The 21,907-nt window shown below is 37.8% G+C and overlaps 1 protein-coding gene across 1 annotated transcript in view; it reads left to right on the top strand.

Moving 5' to 3' along the window:
* The first annotated feature begins 831 nt into the window (after positions 1-831).
* Positions 832-21,907, top strand: part of GRIK1 (glutamate ionotropic receptor kainate type subunit 1) — a 354,625-nt gene continuing 333,549 nt past the window's right edge. Inside the window, 2 exon segments of the mRNA XM_032476648.1 lie at positions 832-1,922; positions 1,924-1,963. Coding sequence (XP_032332539.1) covers positions 1,845-1,922; positions 1,924-1,963 — 118 coding nt within the window. The 5' untranslated portion in view covers positions 832-1,844.

Below are 21,907 nucleotides of genomic sequence, written 5' to 3'. Positions count from 1 at the left end.
ATATTCTTATTTTTCTTATTTCTTCTCACTTGCCTAATATTGTGACTCCTTTCTTATAACACAAGAGCTCTTCAAATTACTGAAGATAAACAGCATATGCCCCTAATTTTTCTTGGGTTCATCAATCTATGTATAAGATGTATTCTTAAATCTAGATCAAATCTTCTTATCTGTTGATACGATCTGTCTTGTCAACTCTCATACAAAAGTATCCGGAGCCAGGCACACCATTTGAGATATGAACTGACTAGCTTTCAGCAGTGGAGTTATAACCTCCCTTGGAGGATGGATGGTGCATTTTTCCACTATAGGGTCTTCAGTTAAAAAAAAAAAAATATATATATATATATATATATATAATGTCTGGCACCACATACAAGTCGCTCTGTAGTATCTGTTGAATGAATGAATACATCTGAAGTTTTATTCTATTTCCTTTGCAACCCTTTCCTATTCTAGGTCTATATGCCTATGGGCATATTTTTCATATGGATTAACTCAGTTTAGGTCAGTTCTCCAAAATCCATACCTAGAGGGGAAAAAAATCTCTATGAATGTTAATGCAGAGCTAACAAACATTTATATAGAACGTTTCCCCACAAAGCTCAAAGGAAATTAAGCCAAAATGATCAAAAGCTGATGATTTCCCCAGGGAAGTGTCCTTGTCCTTCTACAGAGAAAGGCTCCAAACCTACAGTGCTAAAATAGCCTATCTTCCAGCGTTCAAACGTGACAGTCAAAAGAAACCAAGAAAAGGAGCGGCGCTGGAAGCTGCCTCTTTCCCAGTTCTGCGCGTGTAAATGGAAGCGATTTACAAGAGATTATCTCGGGTCTGAATAGGAAAAAGAAGCCACTTTAATCTTAGAGTACTGAAGGTTTCTCATTTCTCTCCTTGTCTTCCTCCTCCTCCTCCTCCTCCTTCCCCTTTTCTTCATCTTTGCCAGAGTTAAAACAGGAGTTCTTTTATTCTCTGAAATATTGGCGTCCGAGATGGCGATTCTCCATCAAGTGATGGGAAGAGTCTTAGTTGGCCAGCTCTATGACCCCCTAACAGGCGCACAGGGACATTACCAAAGAGGCCCCTCTGTCATTCGCAGCCCGCAGCTGAGTCCGCCTCTGCTCTGACCAGCAGGTTAAATCTTCTGTCCTCAGGCTGCCCTACTCAATAGACTTTCCAGCATCACAGCGCAAAGTTGAGGGAGAGAGTGTGCGTGCGCGTGAGGCTGTGTGAGTGTCTGGATCAGCGTGCCGGGGCGGGCAGTAAATAAAGGGTGGGGCCGTCGAGGGGAGGAGGAAAGCAAGAACTGAGAGAAGCAAGAGCGTGGTTCCATCCCAGTTAACCTGCTGGAGCTCATCCTGCTTGCTCAGAGCCCCTGCACCAACTCGCCCGGTACCCTCTCCCTTCTCCTTCGCCTTCTTTCTCCTTTACGCCTCCTTCTCTCGTGGCACCCTCTACCTACCCTCTCCACCACCACTTTCTCATCCGACCAGAGGACGAATGAGGGAGACGTTCCCGCAAATTGGGGCAGCAACTTTCCTCAGCTGGTCTCTCGGCTCCGGGAGCGGTTGCGCGCTGCTTCTCCGCGGTTTGCGGCCCATGGAGGAGGAGGAAGAGGAGCAGTGATGGGCTAGCGGCAGAAGCGAGGAGCCCCGAGTGAGGCCAGCGTCGCCTGCCAGCTCCGCGTTCCCACGACGGTTCCCTCGATCTCTTTCCGGGGGGAGCGCGCAGGGTGCAAACGCGGAGCATCCCAGAGAGGATGAGGCGGGGACCCGGCCCGAGCGGGCTGTATCTCCGGGGCGTGCGGCAGCGGCTGGGTCTCGGCATGAATTAAGAAGCTGGGAAAATGGAGCGCCGCACACTCCTCGCCCAGCCCAGGCTCTGGACCAGGGACACCAGCTGGGCACTCCTCTATTTCCTCTGCTTACATCCTCCCCGAGACCGCCCCGCAAGTGCTCAGGATCGGTGAGTGAACCTCGGGGAGCGCTCCAGGCTGCCTGCTCGGGAGATGTGGTCGCTCCCCGCGGCCAGGGCGGGCGCAGCGGGTCCCGGGTGAGGCAGCGGGCGCTGGCGCGGGGGCAGGGGCTGGGGGTAGTGGAGGTCAGCGCGCTCCGGGGGCTCCGGGAAAGGAGCAGCAGCCGCGTCACTGCTTCCCTCCTGGCGAGTCCGGGGCTTCCCCGCGGGGTACGGTTGGCGGTTTGTTTTTGTTTTTGTTTTCTGTTTTAATCTGGGCACCAGGAACGCGGGCAAGAGAGCAAGGGGCCCAGGCTCGCTCGGACTGGCACCTTGCTCTGGCGTGGGGTCGCGCGTGGCTGCGGCCAGTCGATTTGGGCGCGGAGATGCGCTCTCCCCGGCGCCTCGGTGGGCGTCGTGCAGTCTAGGTCTGCAGCTGGGGTCCCTGGCAATCGGTGCTTTGGGTACTTGCGGGCATGCCCAGATCTCAGGAGGAGAATGTGGGGACCACTAGGGACGCGGGGACTCCCCAGAGCCTGCTAGCTCCGATCCTCCAAGTTTTCATCCTTAAGTTGGGTTCTTCCCCGAGGAGTCACCAAAGTCTGGAGGATTCCTCTAGAGAGGGGCAGAGTCCGGATATGACTTCTGGCTGAAGGTTCAAGGAGTAGGGAGGACGGTCAAGGCAGCGCCGTAAGCAGGCACCTAAGTTTCTCCCTTGTCCCCCAATCTGCCCCACCTGCCTGCCACTGAGCTTGATCCAGTCCCCAGTCAAGGTAACTCCCTGGAAGACTGAATTTCCGTCCCGGGTGGTGGGGAGGGGTATAAAAAGATACTAGAAGACTGAATATAGGAATCCTGGGGATGTCTAAAGGGAGCAAAAGGCAAGCAAAATAAATGGGGGAAGGAGGGAACTTTGTTAGTGTTTGGATTCAGGTACCTAAACGTCCGGCACTCATCACCAAAGTTTGGTCTGTGGAGCACTGAGCGATTCCTGGGCTGCTTTCTGGGTTGAAAAATACCTCTTTGCCTTCCTTATTGTTCTCCCTTGCAAACTAAACCCAATTTCTATTCCCTTAATCTCAGTTTATCCCTTTTCCCCAATTGTGCTTCTTAAAGACCCAGTGAAAGAGAAGAGCCACAGGTGAAATCATGACACCAGACTGGGCTCCCAGCTTCTCCAGTTTCTCCCTGTAGGAAGCTAGAGTGAAGTCCTGAGCTCTGAGGGCGTCTAACTCATACCCTTTCTAGAAACTGACAAAATGTGCAAAGAACAGTGTGGGGCACTCTTGAATGTCACCCCTGAGTGGCTAAAAATTCTCAATAACTTTACTAGTCCTGACTTGCAATTAGCAAACTTCTTTTCAAAGATTCAGAACCTAGGTCTTGTCACTGAACATGCTCATTTAAAAGAAAAAAAATAGAGGTTGACTACTTTGAAATGCATTTCCCTTAGGTATATGGGATGTGATTTTCAATGAAAGAAATGATCTAGAATACTAACTTTTACTGCAGAAGTCTTTTTCTAGACTAAGGATAATGATAATGTGCACTTTATTGGATAATTTAGACTGTTCGTTTAAAAAGTACCAGAGTCTTCCTTTTACAAAAAATAACACCATGACTTAATAATATCCCCTCACTTTTTTGGGGGGGGGGGATGCAGTCAGCTTTACACACTCTGGTAACAAAATTCCTTTGAAAAACACAAAGTAAACAATGTGTATGTTACAATTTTAATGCTAATTAACTTTATTGGCATTTTGGTTATTTCTATATATTTTAAGAGACATATCTGGACAAACTGGAACAATGCCAGTCAACAGCCCTGCTTCCTCTACAACAAACTTAAGATAACATTTTCTTTCCCCTACATCACTCAAACGTAAAGGAATTCCAGAAGGGGGTGGAAAAGGATGTTTTAAGACATCTATGCACAGATCTGAGTATTTATCCAAGCTCCAAGCGATCACATTCATCCACTTAAAAGTAGTTTTCAAAGTGAAAACAACCCAACATTGATTCACTGACCTTAAAATATATGCCACAGGATAATGAGATTTCCTCTTTCTAAATGGGAGCCAGAATGCATAAAGTAAAATTGCATGGCCTGGTGCTGTTTCTATGCAGTACAAATGTCTTACTCCTCCTGGCTCTGAGTGACCTATGCTTGGCATGAACACCACCCTGCATGTACCTAAGGACCATGCTTACTTTTAAATGGACGTTTCAGCACCATGGAAACCAGCTTTAGCTCAGAGGAAACCTGCCTCTCTACACTGAGTTTCTTATGTCAGTCAAGTTCAGCATTGAATACAAAATATCAAAGGGTTGGGGGACTGAGCAAGTGTCTGCTTGTGTGTGTGTGTGTGTGTATGTGTTGTAGGAAGAAAAGAGAAGAATTGAAATGCATTATTTTTCATTTCACCCTCCTTTCTCTTTCCAACAAACCACTAACCATCCAACCAACCAACCAACCAACAAAATGGGGCTCTTGATTATTAACTTGCATTAATACTATAAGTATTACAGTAACTTAAAATACCTCAAAGTAAAGTACATCATAAATGTCCAGCACTTTGCACTGTACTTACATAGAGAAGGCACTTGAATGCTTGAATGAATTAATTACTGATCTACTTTTATTGCAAGGGTGTCTGTTTCAATTTCAGCCATTGGGGGGAAAAAAGAAATGAAAAGTATAAAATTTAAGGTAAAATTCATGCACATTAAGTATTAGAAAGGTTATTGAGTGTGTAGTTATGCATGGTTCTCACACGTTATGGGTGTCTGTTGAAAAGTTTACAACCTTACATCACAGCTTGTAGTCATGAAGGGGGTCCTCCAGAATGGTGGTGTCCTGAGCATTATTACTACATTCCAGAGATTTCCCAGCAGCCTGCATGGAAGACAGATATGGCGGCTGCTGGGAATTCTCTAGGGGATGCTGGGATCATTCCTGTCTTTCTGGCTTATACCCCAGTGTATGTCAACAACCAATTAATCACACACACACATACACACACACTTCAGTCACAGACATCTCTCTCACATGACCAGCCAACCTATAACCAATAGTGAGAACTGGATCTAGGTGACCTGAGTAGACAGTAACATACCACCATTAGTGGAAAATGAAAAAAAACAATTCCATGTGCAATTTCTGGGACAGATGTATCTCATTTCTAATAATAATAGTAACAGAAAGATAAATTTACATATGTTATGCATCATCATCTACATACGCAATCACAGATGTAGTGGTTAAAGCATAGGATTAAGTGTTAAGTGATAGGTAGCCAGGCTTTCTGCCATATGATTTGTTAGAAAGCACAGGTTTGGGTTCCACCTCTGAGATTTCCTAGATATGTGTCTCAATGTATTCAGTCTCACCAGGCTTTTGTTTTGCATCTGAAAAATCCAGGTGAAATAGTTGCAACCTCATAATGTCTTTGGTAAGAATCCATAGACTGCTTAAAGGGATTTAAGTTACATTATAATTGTTTTGTTGTTTTGTTTTTATTTTTCAAATTATTATTATTGATGTTTTCTTCCTGAATAGGGACTGAAAAGTTAATGTGGTATATTTTCATAAGGCATTAAATATTTCTGAGCCCAAATCTCTCCATCTGTGAATTAGCAGTAATGACATCTGCCTTTCCTATTTCACAAGGGAGGATCAAATAATCTCATTTTTATTATTTGCAATGAACCACTAAATAAATATAATATATTACTATTATGTAATTGAATATAGCATATAAAGAAAAATACTGTAAAAAAATTTTATGAATAGCATGGAAATTTAAATGGCAATATAATTGTCCAAATATTTTAGTTCCTTAAGAGAGATCCATCATCAAGTAGGCTATAGCATCATTTTTTAAATATTTAACCCTAAGGACCCCCAAAGTTCCAAGTAATGTTTATTACATAAGTGTTCATTTTTTTCAGTGTACAAAACTCACAATTTTATTCTTTAATCACTGAATTATTTCATCATTTCAATATTCATTATTCACTCAACAGACAAGTATGTATTAAGTGCCTCATTCCCTGCCATGAGCCAGACACTTCTAGATTCATGACATGCAACAGTGAGCGAAATGGGCAAATGTAGCTGCCTCCTTGATGCTTGTATTCTGGTAGTTTACAGTCTGTGTTACCACTGACATTTTTCAGCAGGTTTTCAGTGCACACTTTCTATGTTTTAATTCCAAATATTATTCTTAGAGAGTTTTCCATTCATCTTCTGCTGTCCAATTTTTATTATAGCAATGACATAGCCAGTGCAGAATAGGTTCAAGCCCTCAAATGCACAGAGGACAGGCAGAATGGATTCAGGCTGCCAAACCTGGAGCAGAAACCTCTGCCTCGGTTCAGGAAGATCTGTTTGGTCCTGAGATAGATTTCACCCTGAGAGAGCATGCTGGCCCCAACAGTAACTTGAGAACTCCACTGGACCCTAGGAGAAAAACCTGGGGGAGAAGCTCTCTGATGGATGATGAAAAGGGAATCTCTGGCTAATGTGAGCATATTTCTGCAAATGAGCAGATCTTCTGCCTTATATTTATCTGCATAATTCACCTTTTCCTTTAATACTTGATTTTATAGGCGTAATATTTATACTATATAGACCTCACCTGTAGCTAATTTTCTTATATGGTTTCTAATCTCCAGTTTTCATTGAGAAGACCATGACTTGGTGGCTTTGCCTAAGTTCAAGTGCTAGTTAGTGGAAGTGCTGGAGCGCGGAGCTATCTATTCTGATCTCAAGTTTCAAGCTCCTTGCATTAAATTATGCCGTATTGTGTGTGCACTTGTGTATGTAGTTACATAACTGTTTAAGATTGAAAACAGATATAAGAGAAATGAACTGTTACTCTTCATTATTCTGGGGTAATGACAGTAAATTAATGTGATTTATATTTGAGTATATTTTAGATGATTAGCAAAGAGAAAAGTTGGCATTATCATTGGACTCTCCAGAACTCCTCTTTAAGAAGGGGCTAAGGAAGATAATCTAGTTGGAGTATCACCCTTGTTACCTACCACCTAGCCAACACACTGTTTTTAATTAGCTTGCACACTTAATTGGAATGGTTTGAAGGAAGATTGATGGAGATAGTAGTGGTGGTGAGTTCCCATAGCCTCTCAACCCTCTTTTGTTGTTTCACAGACAATTATCCATATAATATATAAAATATTATCTATGTCTTAAAATTTTCTAGAAATTATTTCATTTCAGAGAAAGAATGATGGGGGGAGGGTATAGCTCGGTAGTAGAGCACATGCTTAGCATGTACAAGGTCCTGGGTTTATCTCCAGTACCTTAAATAAGTAAATAAATAAGCTCAACCCCCCCACCCTAGTAATAAATAAATAAAAAGAAACTGACACTTAAAAATTTTTTTAAAAAAATTTTTAAAGATAGAATGATGGAAAACTCCAGGCAGAAGGGGATTCTCATCTCTAACTGCCTTTTTCTAATTGACTGACCAGGGGAAGATTAATAATTATGTATGTGTGTGTGTGTGTATGTTGTTAGTTATAGGAGAAATAGTAAAGACAAACTCATGGGTTTATTGCAAAGAAGAAATGTGACGTCATATGTAGAATGCATGGCATAGGTCAGGGTTAATGAAGGCACCTCCTGTTCTTGCTTTCTAATAATAAACAGGGTAGGAGTTTTGTACCTAGAACAATTTGTCTGGTCAAGTGAGTGTGGAGAAATGCTCCCCCTTAGAGATTCATGAGGGAGTTTTGTATATTGAAAGCTCTTTGTAATTCTTTGCAAAGAAGCCTGTTTCAGTTGTTGTTTAATCCAGTATCTCTCACATTTTAATTGTCAGAGGACTCTCACTTGAATCACAACTACTAATGTCCCACTGAACTCATACTGCCCAGAACATATCTGAGGAAACCCTGGACAATAAAACCATTGAAATGTCAATATATATGTCAAAACTCACATGGCCGTGCATTGTACTGCTTCTTAAGTGTAATCCAAATTCTGCCACTCTCTGCTTGGGAACTTTTTCATAGGGCCTTAAGAGTAGATTTTAAATGTTTAGATACCTGTCGTTCTTTATGATAGAGAAAACATCTTTAAAACCACTATTATCTATTCTGAAGGAACACCATTTTTGTTAGCTTAAAATGTGACATATACCATTTTCCTATTTTTGTTTTCACTAAACTTACTTTCTAACATTGTTTTGAATGGAGAAAAAATTATATCAGATTTAGAATATATTTTCCAGCAACAGAACTGGTAGCAAGTTAAAGGTCTATCTATATTTAAAGTTCAAAGTACTTTTTTAAAAAATGTGTATCTAATTTTTTCAATGTTAAATTTTCATAGAGAAATGGAAACATTTAAATTAAAAGGAATGTATACTAGCTAAATGAACTTCATAAATTTCTCATCCTGATTTTCTACTGAGATCAATTTGTCATGTTAAATTGAAAAAACATAAACTCTTACACATCAGAATGCTGATATTAGTAATTTTAAGTCAGTTGGAAAAATGGTTTTGGAGGGGAAAAAAGTAAAGAGGTAAAAATATTTTATTTTTTATTTATGCCACTTATAAATTACTGAAAAATTAAAAATATTTAGAATAACTTTCCGACATCACTTGGACAATATTTTACTCTTTTTGTTCTTATTCAAAATTTAGTTTTTTTTTAAACTTATAATTTTGTATAATGCTGTGTTAATGTATTTATTAAATACAAGGTAAGATTAATTACAAAGTGGACTTAATAAACACTGACATTGACTAAATTAAGAATAAACTCCTATTGACCACAAATCAATCTCACAGAATTACCATACAACAGTAAAAACACTTTCTTTTAACTCTTTAAATTCTTTTGATATATTATTCAGAGCATTAATTGACTAAATTCATTTGAAAGACTAGCCCATCCTGTATCTTTTGATGAGTTACTAGTTTACTGTTGTCCTGACTGGGGAAAGCACAACAGAAAATAAAACTACATGTAAGAATCTATCATGGAAGGTATAGCATGTATGAGGTCCTGAGTTCAATCCCCAGTACTTCCAATTAAATAAATAAACCTAATTACCCCCCTACCACATACAAACAAAAAAAGTCTATCAATACTAAAATTTCAACTGAATAGTGTCTCAAAAGGAACTTACCAACAAGGAGCTTGCCAACGCATATTTTTATACTAGAATTGTATGTTTGCTTTTATTTAATAGAAATCAAGTGATTAATTGTTACCCCTTGTCATCAGTTACCAGTTTAAAGGCTGGAAGTTCATTACAACTTACTGTTTTTCTTTAAAAATGCAAAAAGGAATGTATTAAAATCCCGTTATTTATTACACAGAGCAAGTCCAAGGTTATTGACTACACTAAGGTAAAATGTGTATTGTAGTTGATTGATTAAAACATAACCCATAAGTGGGTTAGTATACACATACGAATGTTTCCTAGCTCTGTCAGCTAAGAGGGCCTATAGGAAACAATGACACCCCAAGAGCAACTGAACACAACTGACATCCAGGCATTCTTGGAGAAATGGACAGTATGGGGACTGAAAAAGAAATTTCCATGATCCTGGGACATTTTGTAGTGCCAGAAAAATAAATGGTCAAAAAACATGCCCCTGACGGGAATATGTTAAAGGCACACAGGCACCAAGTACTGGGCTCCCAATGGCCAAAGCTGGAATAATTTGAGCAATAAAATATTTAAAAGTAGTACCTGAATTATAAGCCAAAATAGAAAATAAATACTGATGTAGTTCATGCTGATATAAATAAATGATTAACTAAGTAAATGGGGAAAGAGACACATATCTCCCAAACAGAAAAGCCAAGTGATCAAGACCAGCATCCCCAGGGGCAGATCATGTTGACAGTAGTTGCCTTTGACATGATGGGATGCAAATGGCACTTTGCCTTTCTGGTTCCAACCCCCCACCCCAAATCCAGATTCCCACTCTAATCGTGAGAAAAACATCAGACCAATAGCAATAGGGAGGCATTCTTCAAAATACGTGGCCAATACTTGCCAACACTCTCAATGTCGTGAAAAACGAAGTCTGAGAAACCATCACGGCCAAGAGTGACCTATGGAGACAGTGACAAATAAGCAGAATGTGATGTTCTGAGTGGGATCCTGGAAGGAAAAAAGGACATTAGGTAAAAACTAAGGACATGCGAATAAATATGGACACTACTTAATAATTGTGCGTCAATAGTTTTATTAATTTTAACAAATGTGTATACTCATTTAAAGATATTAATAACAGGGAAAACTGGATGTGGAGTATACAAGAACTCCCTGTACTACCTTCTCAACTTGGGTGTAAATCTAAAACTGTTCTAAAAAATGAACAAATAATGTCTATCTTTAAAAAAACAAAACCCCTCAACCCATATCAAGATCTCTTCTGCTGTTACTGTTCCTACCTACGCTGTAGTACATACAAGTTTATAACTAATTGTGTCAAGGAAAACAGAAAAAACTACAGTCAATTCCATATAATATGCTACATAGTTTTCTAGAGTATCATTAAAATAAAGACAACAGCATATAATGTTGGAAAAAATCATTAAAGAAGTAAACCTTATATAAAAATTGCTGTTAATAAATGTGATAGTTGTATGTCTTCTTTAGAATCCTGCAGTGAGGTTGTACAAAAGCAGACATGAGCTGTTTCTATCCATTAGCATCTAGGTTCTCAACTATTGCATGCCTTTTGTGCTTAATTAAACATAATTCAACTTTGAATAGTGATTCAAGCCTTGTAACATCCTCTGCCAGAGACATTAAGTGCTGATGTCTTTGAATGAATACTCATAGCAAATTAATTGCACGATTCCTTTTCTTAGCAAAATTGTCTAAATATGCCTTTAAAAAAATCAATACTTAATTCCCAGAGCCAATAGAGTACGTTATAATTCAAATTGGGAAAAGCATGATGTAAGTCAAGTGTTTTTTTTTTTTCATTGTGAGGACTCAGTTACAACTTTTAAGGGTTTTCTTTTCTTTTCTTTTTTAATTTAAGCTTCTGCAATGTTGGATTGAATATTTTGGCAATCCGCAAACAAAAGTTGTATTCTGGTGACTTGTCTATGTTTATATTGTGTAAGATGTTATTGTGTTTCATCTCCTAAAAATGGATTAGTTAGATAGAGCTATCTTTCAAGTCAAAAGGCAATATTTATTTGCCTTTTGAATTCTGGGCAGTGTTTCTTTTGTTCTCAGGATATATTTGAACTCTAGGGCTGTTTCTATACATGCTTGCTGAATTGGCAAGAACCCTCATAAATGATTGTGAATCATCTAAATGTTTAACAGGAAGGAATGGTTAAGAAAAGAATACTGTAGCCTCAAGAGAGAAGGATCTATTAAATATAGCCTTATGATGAAATGTACATAGTAAAATGGAAAATGCCTAGGAGTGGTGCGTGATTTTGCAGTACCTTGGATTTGGAATGTAGACAATTCATCCTTGCTCATAGATAAGAACTAAAAACATGAGTGTGGAAAGAGGAAGCCCATTTGTTTTGTTGAGATGGTGGAATTGCAGGTGATTTTTTCCTTTCATTTTTATTCCTAGCACTGTTCTTTCCCCAATTTAAAAATGATTGGTTAAAGTTACCATTCTGTACTTTCTAGGTTACTCTAGCAGTCATTTGTATGCAGTTTGGCAGACTGAAAAGTGCACGAAATGAGCATACTACCAGCTCTGGTGATTCTTAGTTTGGCCATGTCGTATGACCTTTTAGTAAATAAATCCATTCCCTTGTCTTTCTGAGGGAGCTGGTGGTGAACAGGTGCCTGGATGCCACAGCTAATGCCTTCCTGGTCTGCAGTCCCTCTAGAGAGTTGGATCTGCTTAATCGTGATTGGTTTGAACTGAGAAACTGTGCGAAGATGTGCAACACCATTATACTGAGCATTTATAGAAATAGCATCCTGTGTGTGGAAATGGAACTTTATTCATTTCCCTGAAATTAAACTTAATGAGTCACACAAACCCCTATTTCTGCCAGGACCACATCAAGGTCCTCGCCTTCCATTTAAAATGTAAATGTGTAGGGATCTGTCTTCTTCCTTCTCCCTACAGAGATCAAAGACCTCTGCCTTTCAGGGAGAGGCATTTGTTGTCCTTCCTTCAGGACAATCACTGAGGTTGACCAACTCTATGACATCTGCTGCCCACATCCCTGACTGGAGAACCCACCTTGATTCACTCACCCTTTGAGACCCAGCACATTGTCTGTGTGGTTTCTCATGTGGGCTCTTAACTCAGCACCTCATCACACAGCAGCAGCCAGCATCAACTTACTAGCATACGATGCCTCCACCTTCATTACCTTCATGAACTTTGAGCAGCAAAGTGTACAGTGTGTGCTGTCCACTCTCAGACCACAAACTGTACGTGGGCACAGGCCCGCCCCAAATCCCAGGGGGTCTACTGACCTCCTATCTCAACTCCAGGTTTCCAAACTCCAAGGCAGGGAAACAGAGCTGGATTCCTACAGTAGCATACATTTTTGTGAACTCTGATGTTTAGTTTTTAGCAAGGTTTTAAAAATTAAGACAACAACAACAGAAGCAACAGAAAATATAAACTTTCTATATTTTAGTTTTGGATTTTGCAACAGAAAGTCTTTTTTTTTTTTAAGATTTCCCACCCTATATATAATTATCATATGGTCTCTATTATATCATAGTTATATAACTAGTACATATTATTTGAATTACATACACATATACACATTATTGCATGTATCTTTAAACATATAACTGTATATATTACTTATATAATATATATTCATATATAAATACCTACATATATTAAAATTTAAATTTTGGATTTTTTTGTGCTTTATTTATTCTACCTGGGGGAAAAAAAAAATCACATATGAAGCCTTTATTGCATTTCAAATAACCAGGAACAGATGATAGAGATAGACACGCTGTCTGTGACTGGCGGTGGTGGAAGGAGAAGGAAGGGTGGAGAGGAGGACACTGGGATCACAGAAACCAGGACAGAATGTTTTCAGGCTACAAGGACTTTTGAGATGTCTGTTCTGTGGCCAGTGAGAATATTCTTATCGGTCAGGTTGAACAAGGTTCACATGCCATCACCTCGGGCCCAGTCAACATGAAAGGGCTGAAAATATTTTTGCTACATCTGTGGATCATTTGTGAGAAAGTAATCAGTATTAAACTACAAAATAAATATCTTAAGGGAAAGTAATTGTTTAATACAAAATACCCCAAAATATTATAAATAATTATTTATTGTCAGTTTAACATATGCCATGTACCCTTCTAGGATTTCTATATAGCCAAATGGTAAAGAGAGAGAAATCTGACCCAGAAATCCCTTTGGACAAGATACTGAAAGCATATAAATATAAACATACAAAAAATATTTTTCATGTGACATGTATGCAAATAAAAAATCATATAAATAAATATATGAATAAATTAAAAATAATAGTGCTTAAGAGCAATGTAGGGCCTTGGGAGATCTTAACATCCAACTTTCTTATTTGATAGATGAAAAAACTGAGACACCAGAAGGGAAACCAAGTAGATACTAGACAGCCAAGCTACAGTTCTTAACTTGCATCTCAATGTTGTTTCCTGGCAACTTTGTTTTTCTCATGTGACTCATTTGACATTTGTTAAAAATCTGTATTTGAATGAAGGGGATATTGTAATTAACCAGTAAAATACATAGAAGTTCCAGAATACAAGGATCACAGAACTCCCCGGTGTGGGTTCTTTAAATTTGGATGCTCCATAGAGAAGTTACATTTTGAAATGTGTCTCAAAGGAGAGGGCAGACCTGGGAAACAGAGGTGAGAAATGAAGTTCAGGTGGTGATAATTATTGAAAGATTAAAATCCAAAGAAATTTCTGGGAAAAATATCAATGGAAATCTTAACAGAAAGGTTTTAAATGGTACATATCTTGAGACTTTTTTTCAACTTTGTGTTACCAAGGCATTTTTGTCAACTTATCTTACAGTTCCTTGAGTTACAGAAATGTCTTTATATCCGATAAGACTCTCAGAAAAAAAAAAAAAAACTGAAAGAGCAATTACAAATAAGTGGCCTTTGGTAAAGCAATTTAGAATGATCATTAGGTACTAACATTATTTTTTATTATCTTAATTTAATTCAAGTGAGTGTTAGCCTTTGGTTAGGTTGAACACATGGGTATCCAAGGGAAGAGTGGTAAGGGTAATATCTATCACTTAGTTTTTGAGAATGTCATCAAAAATCAGGAAGGCAGGCCACAGTGTGGAACTCTGAGATTCATCTTCCCACCTCTATATTAGATGTAGGATAGTGAGGTGGAATGAATAATTAATGTGATGCTTATAAAAAAAAAGAATCAGTAAACAATTTTTGGAGAGAATACCAAAATAAATTTGCTGTATGATTCCTGGAGTCTAGACTGCCTTTTGTTTCACATGAAGTAATCTTTCAAATTGACTTCTGGCTTCCGAGAGTAACATTTGACCTTTTCTTTTCCCTTCAGAGGATACATTTTAATTTATGTTTTTCCATACTATCTATCATTTGGTTACTCACTTATTCATTCTTATATTTATAGCTTGTCTTATAAAATCATTTCAAAGGCTTACAGAACTACGTATATTATAACTTGATACAAATACAATAATGAAGATGGAGGTAAAGGTGAAATTAATACAGGGGTGATGTCCCTAAGCAGATTCCAAAAGTAGACCAGAACGTTTATCTGAGCTTTCTAGCAGCAGAAGTGAGAAGGGAAACAGAACAAAGCACAAAGTTCAGAGAGTGTAGGTGCTTGGATAAATTATAGGGTTTTACATTAACAACTATGGAAGAAATGTATCCCATGATCTCGATAAAGAGAAATAATGTGATCACAGATACCATCCTTATGATGAAATAAGTAATGTGTTCCATTCATTTGTTTCTTATGAAGTGCTCAATATAACTCCATGGCAAGACACCAAATAGTAACTGAAAACAATTCTGCAAAACATCCTGGTATGGAAATCTCAAAGCAGCTTGGTTTGATCCAACACTAAAATTTATGATGTCTAGGGGAATGGATGGACTGCCTACCAGTTCAAATTTGTCATCGTTGTTGATCCTTGGATCTGAGCTTTATTGGAAGTTGAGCAACAAAAGGTTAAAGGGGTAGAGGTTGGAGATGAAGTATGCATTTCTAGTGAAAGCTGGACCATAAACATCAGAAGGAAGGTTGAGGCCATTCTGTGGAATTAAGAAACCTAAACAAGATACCTCCTTGGATAGAAGACCACTTCACTTCTGGTGGATGAAGCACCTGAAAGCAGTGCCAAAATTTTGTTCAGAAAACCCTTCTGAGAGTATCACGTTAAATAGCATAATGGCTGATACGCATTTGTCTGCACTGGAGGACAAGTCTACAAATGTCATCAAATATTGACCAGAGCCATTAAAAGAAAAAAAATAGGAATAAAGAGGAAAAAATAAATCTCTTTGAGACATCAAATTTAAACAATGTGTCTTTCAGGTAAACTCTAATATGGATAGATTGGGAACTGTCCACACACTGACCTCCTATAAGGTCATCTATAAACCAATAACATATTCAGCATAATCTGTCCACCATGATTATTTGGGTTTCAGAGCATTTGATCTTAAGCCCTTTTTTACTTACAGCAAAAGTAGAATAAAACTCATTGTCTCATGAGGTCAGTGCTTCATGACTATATATACACCTACTGTTTAGAAAAACATTTTTGCTATTTTTGTGCTATCTTGTTTTCTTAGATTTTGTGTTTTGTATCTCCTTATCTGTGCTATTTGTTGTTTTTGTTGTTAATTAGAATCTGCTTGGCATATCCTGGTCAAAAATAAAGCTTACATCTTTCCTTTCCTCTCTGCACCTTTCAAATACTCCTCTGTAATTCCAATCATCTTTTCTTAGAAAAGCCTGTTACGTGGAACAGGACCATTGATTACATAAGGGTGAAAAAGAGCAACTTTAGATTTTGCTTTTCAGTCTGTGTCCTGAAAGTCAGATTTATCCAAATTCCTTTAGACTCCCATATTCAGCAGTACTACAATGGTTTTCAGATTTAAAAACAAGCAAACAAAACCTGAAACAGTCTGTGTTTTGGTTTCAGCCTTTGATCTTTGTGGATCTTGAGGAACAACTTTAAATTCTGTAGAATTTCTCACCTTTTGTTGTTGTTGTTGTTGTTGTTGTTGTTGTTGTTGTTGTTGTTGTTGTTTTCTGGGAGAAAGGAAATACTCATTAAAACTTCACAGTCTATTTCATTTCCAAACCCATTTCTCTACACTTTGAGCTGAAAAATAATTTGATAAAATGAAAGATTCCTGCCACGTCTGTAAAATAACCAGGTGAGATACAAATTGAGTTAATAATAGCTTCCGTCTGTTTCACATGCTTATCATTGCAGAAGTTTTATTCTCCACAACCATTATCTAGTTTCCTCTCCATCAAACATTAATGTGAATGCAGTACATACAAAATTACATGGAAGTGGAATTTCTCTATTACAGCTGTCTGAGAAAAGCTAGAAATTGGCATTTCCACTGAAAAATAATATGCAGGATGGGGAGGGGGTACCTCTTCAGGGCCTTTGAAAGAGGAAGAATGTCACATTGTAAATTAATTTATGCCCATCCAAGTCAGCCTTATAGTTCATAAATCTGTAGACAGTGTTAAGTCATAGTCAAAAAGAATTGCAAAATTACTTGTGGAAAGACCCATTCACACACACCAAGAAACACACTCAAATGGCACAGATCATGTGAATCAAGAACACAGCAGTCCAGTTAAGCCATCAAAAAGTGATCACTTTCTTACTAGTGTGTATTTGGGAAAACCATTTTAAGCCCTGCAATCTTGTCTTACGTACCAAACCTTAACATTTAAGATCCCTCTTGTTAGAAAAAAAAAATCTGCAATCCTCTCTACGTGTTTTCCCCAAAAGCTGCTCAAGAAAGTGATTTGTTTAGGGGTGTGCAAATGCAGGACCCAATAATCGCAATTAAGTAAAAAAGGAGAGAGGAATACAACAGCGAAGGTAATGGATTTGCACCTTAGGATTTTTTAAACAGGGAGCTGTTTCCACCTATTTTTTGAAGGATAATTTAAGTAAATGTAATTTTTAACATGTAGGCATAGAGAACATTAGTTCAAAAGAAAAGAAAATGAAAAGAAGTGTATTTGGGTTACTACTAATACATATTGTGAATGTTTTCTCTAGGATTGTTTTTTTTCTGAGATTCATAGGATCCATGCAAATTTGTTAAAGAGATAACCATTTCTGTATAATGAAAACCTAAGTGTATATTAAATTATTCAAGGTTATGAAGATTGGTAGAAAGGTATGCCTTTGTCAGATAACTGTGAAATCAGTTTTATTCAACCACAGAAATTATTTTTTCCATGTTTGGCATATGTTGAAGAAACAAACAAATATGTAGGAAACTTATTTCAAAATGTTAGGGGTGTTATCAATTCATCTTAAAATTTAAACTAGTATTTGTTGGACACAGATCATTTATGATATATTAAACATATATGATGTATATGTTTATGTATCATATCTTTATTGTTGCTTCAAAGTAGAAAGTTATTCCTAATATAACCATTTTGTTAATATGGAAATTGAGGCCAGATTTCATGCACAAAATCAAATCAATGGAGAACTGTCTGGTATTTAACTCAACAAAGGAGAATACGTTTGTAAATACGTTGTCCAATCTATTGCCGGCACAGTCTGTGTTTGTATAATTGCTCACCTTTCTTTCACCTGCTTTTGTGTGTGGAACAGTCGTATCACCCAGCAGGACTACTTTATTGTGTCATCAGAAGGAAAGGTAAATTCACTTATTTTCAAAATCAATCCTAGTCTACCTTAGGGTAATAAGCACCTTGTATCTGAAGGAATACAAGAACCATGTTGTGATTAGTAGCTCTTAATTAAAAATTTGCAATTTACTAGAACTAGATTTATTTTAGAACTTTGCCTAATTCTATTTTTCAAGCTTTTCACGTACATCAATTTGCATAGCTGTATTTAAGTGAGCTTATGTGCTGAGAAACCAAACCAAATTCAAAAGTCTTAATTAAAAGCATAGGGAACCTGAGTGAAATTTTAGATATTGGAAGAGTGACCTATACTGGCCTACTATTTCTTGATTTATTTGATTTATAAAGATGCAACTTTTACTTACAAACCTCTAGGGAGTGATTACAGGTTAAGATTTTTTGAAACTATAAAATAAAACCATTAAGAATGGCAACAATTTAAATTTATAGTGCTCTTAGTGGGCCACGCGATGAAGACTAACAAGCCAACCATTCCTTTTTTGCTGTGAAGCATAACGGAAAAATTTTGTGTTCGTATTTCAAAAGCACTTTTCCATTATGTGTATATATTCTTTTGAATCTGTCAGGTTTTTCCTCTACAACAGTGATATTCAACTGCGTATGATTTTTGTCCTCCAGGGGACATCTGGCAATGTCTCAAGATATTTTTGTTGGTTTCAAGTTGGAGGTAGGGGAGCTGCTATTGGCATTTAGTGGGTAGAGGTCAGAAATGTTGCTAAACATTCTGCAATGCAGAGTATAGCTCCCCACAACAAAAACTAACCAGCCCAGAATATCAACAACACTCAAATTGAACAGGTCTGAAATAGAGATTATAAACATATATCTCGTATAGGCTTAGAGTAGATGCTTTGGAAATCTTATTCCAGAAAAAAAAATAAATAAAATAAAACAGTTAATCACATTTTCTCAGATGCGATGGACAGAAGCAACATACCATGGTAATGTCTTGGTGTGAATCAGGGACGTAGCTTTAGGTAACACTTCCTTCCCTTGCCCAGAACCAATAGTACCTCTTCTAAGAACATGTTTATCTGAAACATAAGCAGTCACTGTAGTAAGTTATCAAATTGTGCGTAAGAACGTACCTCACTCAATGACTCTCCAAGGCAGGCCACTGGGCGTAGACATTAATGACCACAGTAGACAGTCAGTCTTCATATAGCTTCCAGTGTAGGAAAGGCATATGAACATAAATTAACATGAGTTAAATAATCACACAAATACATATTTAATTTTATCTATTTAATTTACTTGTTTAAAGTTTTAAAAAAAATTTTTTTGGTGGGGGGTAATTAGGTTTATTTATTTGTTTATTTGCTTACTTTTTTATTTTTAGAGGAGATACTGGGGATTGAACCCAGGACCTCGTGAATGCTAAGCATGTGCTCTACCACTTGAGCTCTACATATGTAATTTTAAACTGAAAAAAAATTTATGAATAAGAGGGTTATGGTGTTTTGAGCTCATTTAATGAGAGAAATGGGCAAAGTTTAAGAAGGTTCAGAAAGCTTTTCCCAGAGTAAAAATATTATTGAGTTTAAATCTGTAAGAGAAGAATTGAATAGGAAAAGTGAATTGTAAGAGAATTGAATAGAAAAAAGGAAGAGCATTCCAAGCAGAGGGACAGCATATGTGAGCGTCCAAAGTTGGGAAGCAGTGTGTCTTCACAGACAACGTAGCTTTTCTACAAGTACTTTTTGTTTGGCTGTGTGTGTGTGTGTGTGTGTGTGCAATAATCCTTCTCTAGTAACTCTTTCTAGGTAATGAGAAAAATAAAGCTTTTTCTCAGGTTAAAATTGAATGCATAACCAGTTATGTAACCAATAGCTATCTCCCCCAAAGATAAAACTTAAATCTTCTCTTTGATAACATAGGGACATGAAATAGAATGTTCTGATCATCCCCGGAGGGACTACGAACAAAGAATCAGAGTTGGGAATTACTACCCCCACAAAAAATTAAAGAAATATACTTCTCTTTGCCTAAATCTTTGTTAACTCTCATCTTATTCTGCCTCTGGGAAAGTCCTCTCATCTCTGTTATATTTTTCCCCCATTCTCCACCTCCACCCTTGGTCAAAGAACACAAGGAATCAAAGAATGTCAGATCCAAGAAGGATTTAAATTTTTACTTTTTTTTTTCAAATTAGGCAAACTGAGGCACAGAAAGATCCTCACAAATTAATATCTATTGTCAAAATAAGTACTGCCCTGAAGCATGTTGGTCCTGCTGAAAGGTGACGATTTTTAGCACACTGAGCCTTTTCAAAACACTATATAGGTTTACCCAACCTTATGTTGTATAAGAGTACAGAAGCCATTTGAGAATATGGTTTAAGAATTGAGTCAAGTAGGAGTTGAATTTAATCTCAGTGAAGTTAGGTAGACAGCAAGCACTGTGTTCTGGCAAAGTCTTGATTCTCCTATAAGTTGCTCAGAGACAGCTGCCTTTTCTCAGTGAAGAATTGAGACAAAGAGGGCCCAGATATAAATATCGCATATTCCCAAGTTCAAGAAGGCGTAACATGTCCTGAAAGTGATTTACCCTTACTTTACAGATTGCTGTAATACTTCTTGAAGACAGCCTGGAACAGAGCCTCTGTGTGCATACACACTAACCTCCCAAGATCGATGGAGCCACGGTTCCTCCAATAGGAGACTGTCTTCTCCAGTGGCTATGATGGATAGTCTCTGTTTGTCCATCCAGATCCACTCTCTACCATCTCTAATCTCTGTTGACTTTTAGGAGTTGTATCAAAAGGTTCTCTTGCCTTCTGGCTTAGTATTGCTTTTGGCCAATAGAAAATCCCATCAGATGGCAAGGCAGGAACAGAATGTGGCTTAATTATTTGTCTCCTTGACTCCTTCCCCACTGGTTCTCTATGAGTTGTCAGTGTGTGAGTTCCTCCTCCACAGGTCTTAGCTCATTTTGCGTGTCTCTCTCCTTAAGTTCTAAGTGTCTCAGTGTTCCATACCCCTGCCCCTTCAGTCTTAACAGTTGGTAGGCTGGTCATGACCTATAGCTTTTGATAAACCCAGAAGCTACCTTACTATCCCTTACCTTTCTCCTAACCTGCCACATGTTTATAAAGAGCACCTTCATTACCTTTATCATCACCTTCATTCTGTCACCTCCTATAAAAGTGCCATCTACTTTCTGCCAGGACACTGACCTAGACAGCTTAATGCATTTGGGCTGAAACATCCCTTGATAGGACAATGAAGCCATAAAGATAAAATAAATGTACCATTTAATATGTATATCAGACATTTTTTTGTTTATACACAATCATTCCAGCTAGGTTTTCCTTAAAATGTCATTTTAATAATATGATATATGCATTGTTTCTTGACCTTTAGTGCTTATTTTCAGTCAGTTACAAGGACAAGTGCAATGTAATGAATATGTTTGATAAATACATATTAACATCACTCCCCTGCACGGTCATGTGCTATGACGGATGTCAGAAAGATGTGCCTTAGTTTTTGCCTTCAAAGGCTTTCAGCCTAAATAGAAGCGATATAACATATATTGGTAAATATAAAATTATAGAAGTGGCTGATTATTAATATTTTATACATCTAAATCTCAGCTCCACATCTCAGTATGTGTGGGAAGTTGGGCATGTTGCATGGCTTCTCTTTGCTTCAATTTTCTTTGTAAAATGGAATTGATTATGTCTACTTCACTGGGCTTTTGAGATTAGCTGAGTTCATATGTGGAAAGTGATTAGCACAGTGTCAAGGACAAGGTTAATGCTTTAAAAAAGTTATTGTAACTATCATTATTATTATTATCACTTCATTTGCACATAGGCATCTGTGGTTCCTAAAAAAATTTGTAGTCAATTCAAAATACTGTAGACTGGGTGGCTTAAACAGCAAACATTTATTACTCAATTTGTAGGCTAGGAGGTCCAAAATCAAAGTGCCAGGAAAGTCGGTGTTTGGTGAGAGCTTACTTCCTCGTTTTTGGATGATGGTCCTTTTTCTGCATCCTCACATTGGGTAGAGAGAGCACTCTACTCTCTTCCTTTTTCTATG

The sequence above is a fragment of the Camelus ferus genome, chromosome 1 (assembly GCF_009834535.1).
Source record: "Camelus ferus isolate YT-003-E chromosome 1, BCGSAC_Cfer_1.0, whole genome shotgun sequence".
Classification (NCBI taxonomy): Eukaryota; Metazoa; Chordata; class Mammalia; order Artiodactyla; family Camelidae; genus Camelus; species Camelus ferus.
Note: the sequence above shows the minus strand (reverse complement) of the source record. Positions and strands in the feature narration are given on the sequence as shown.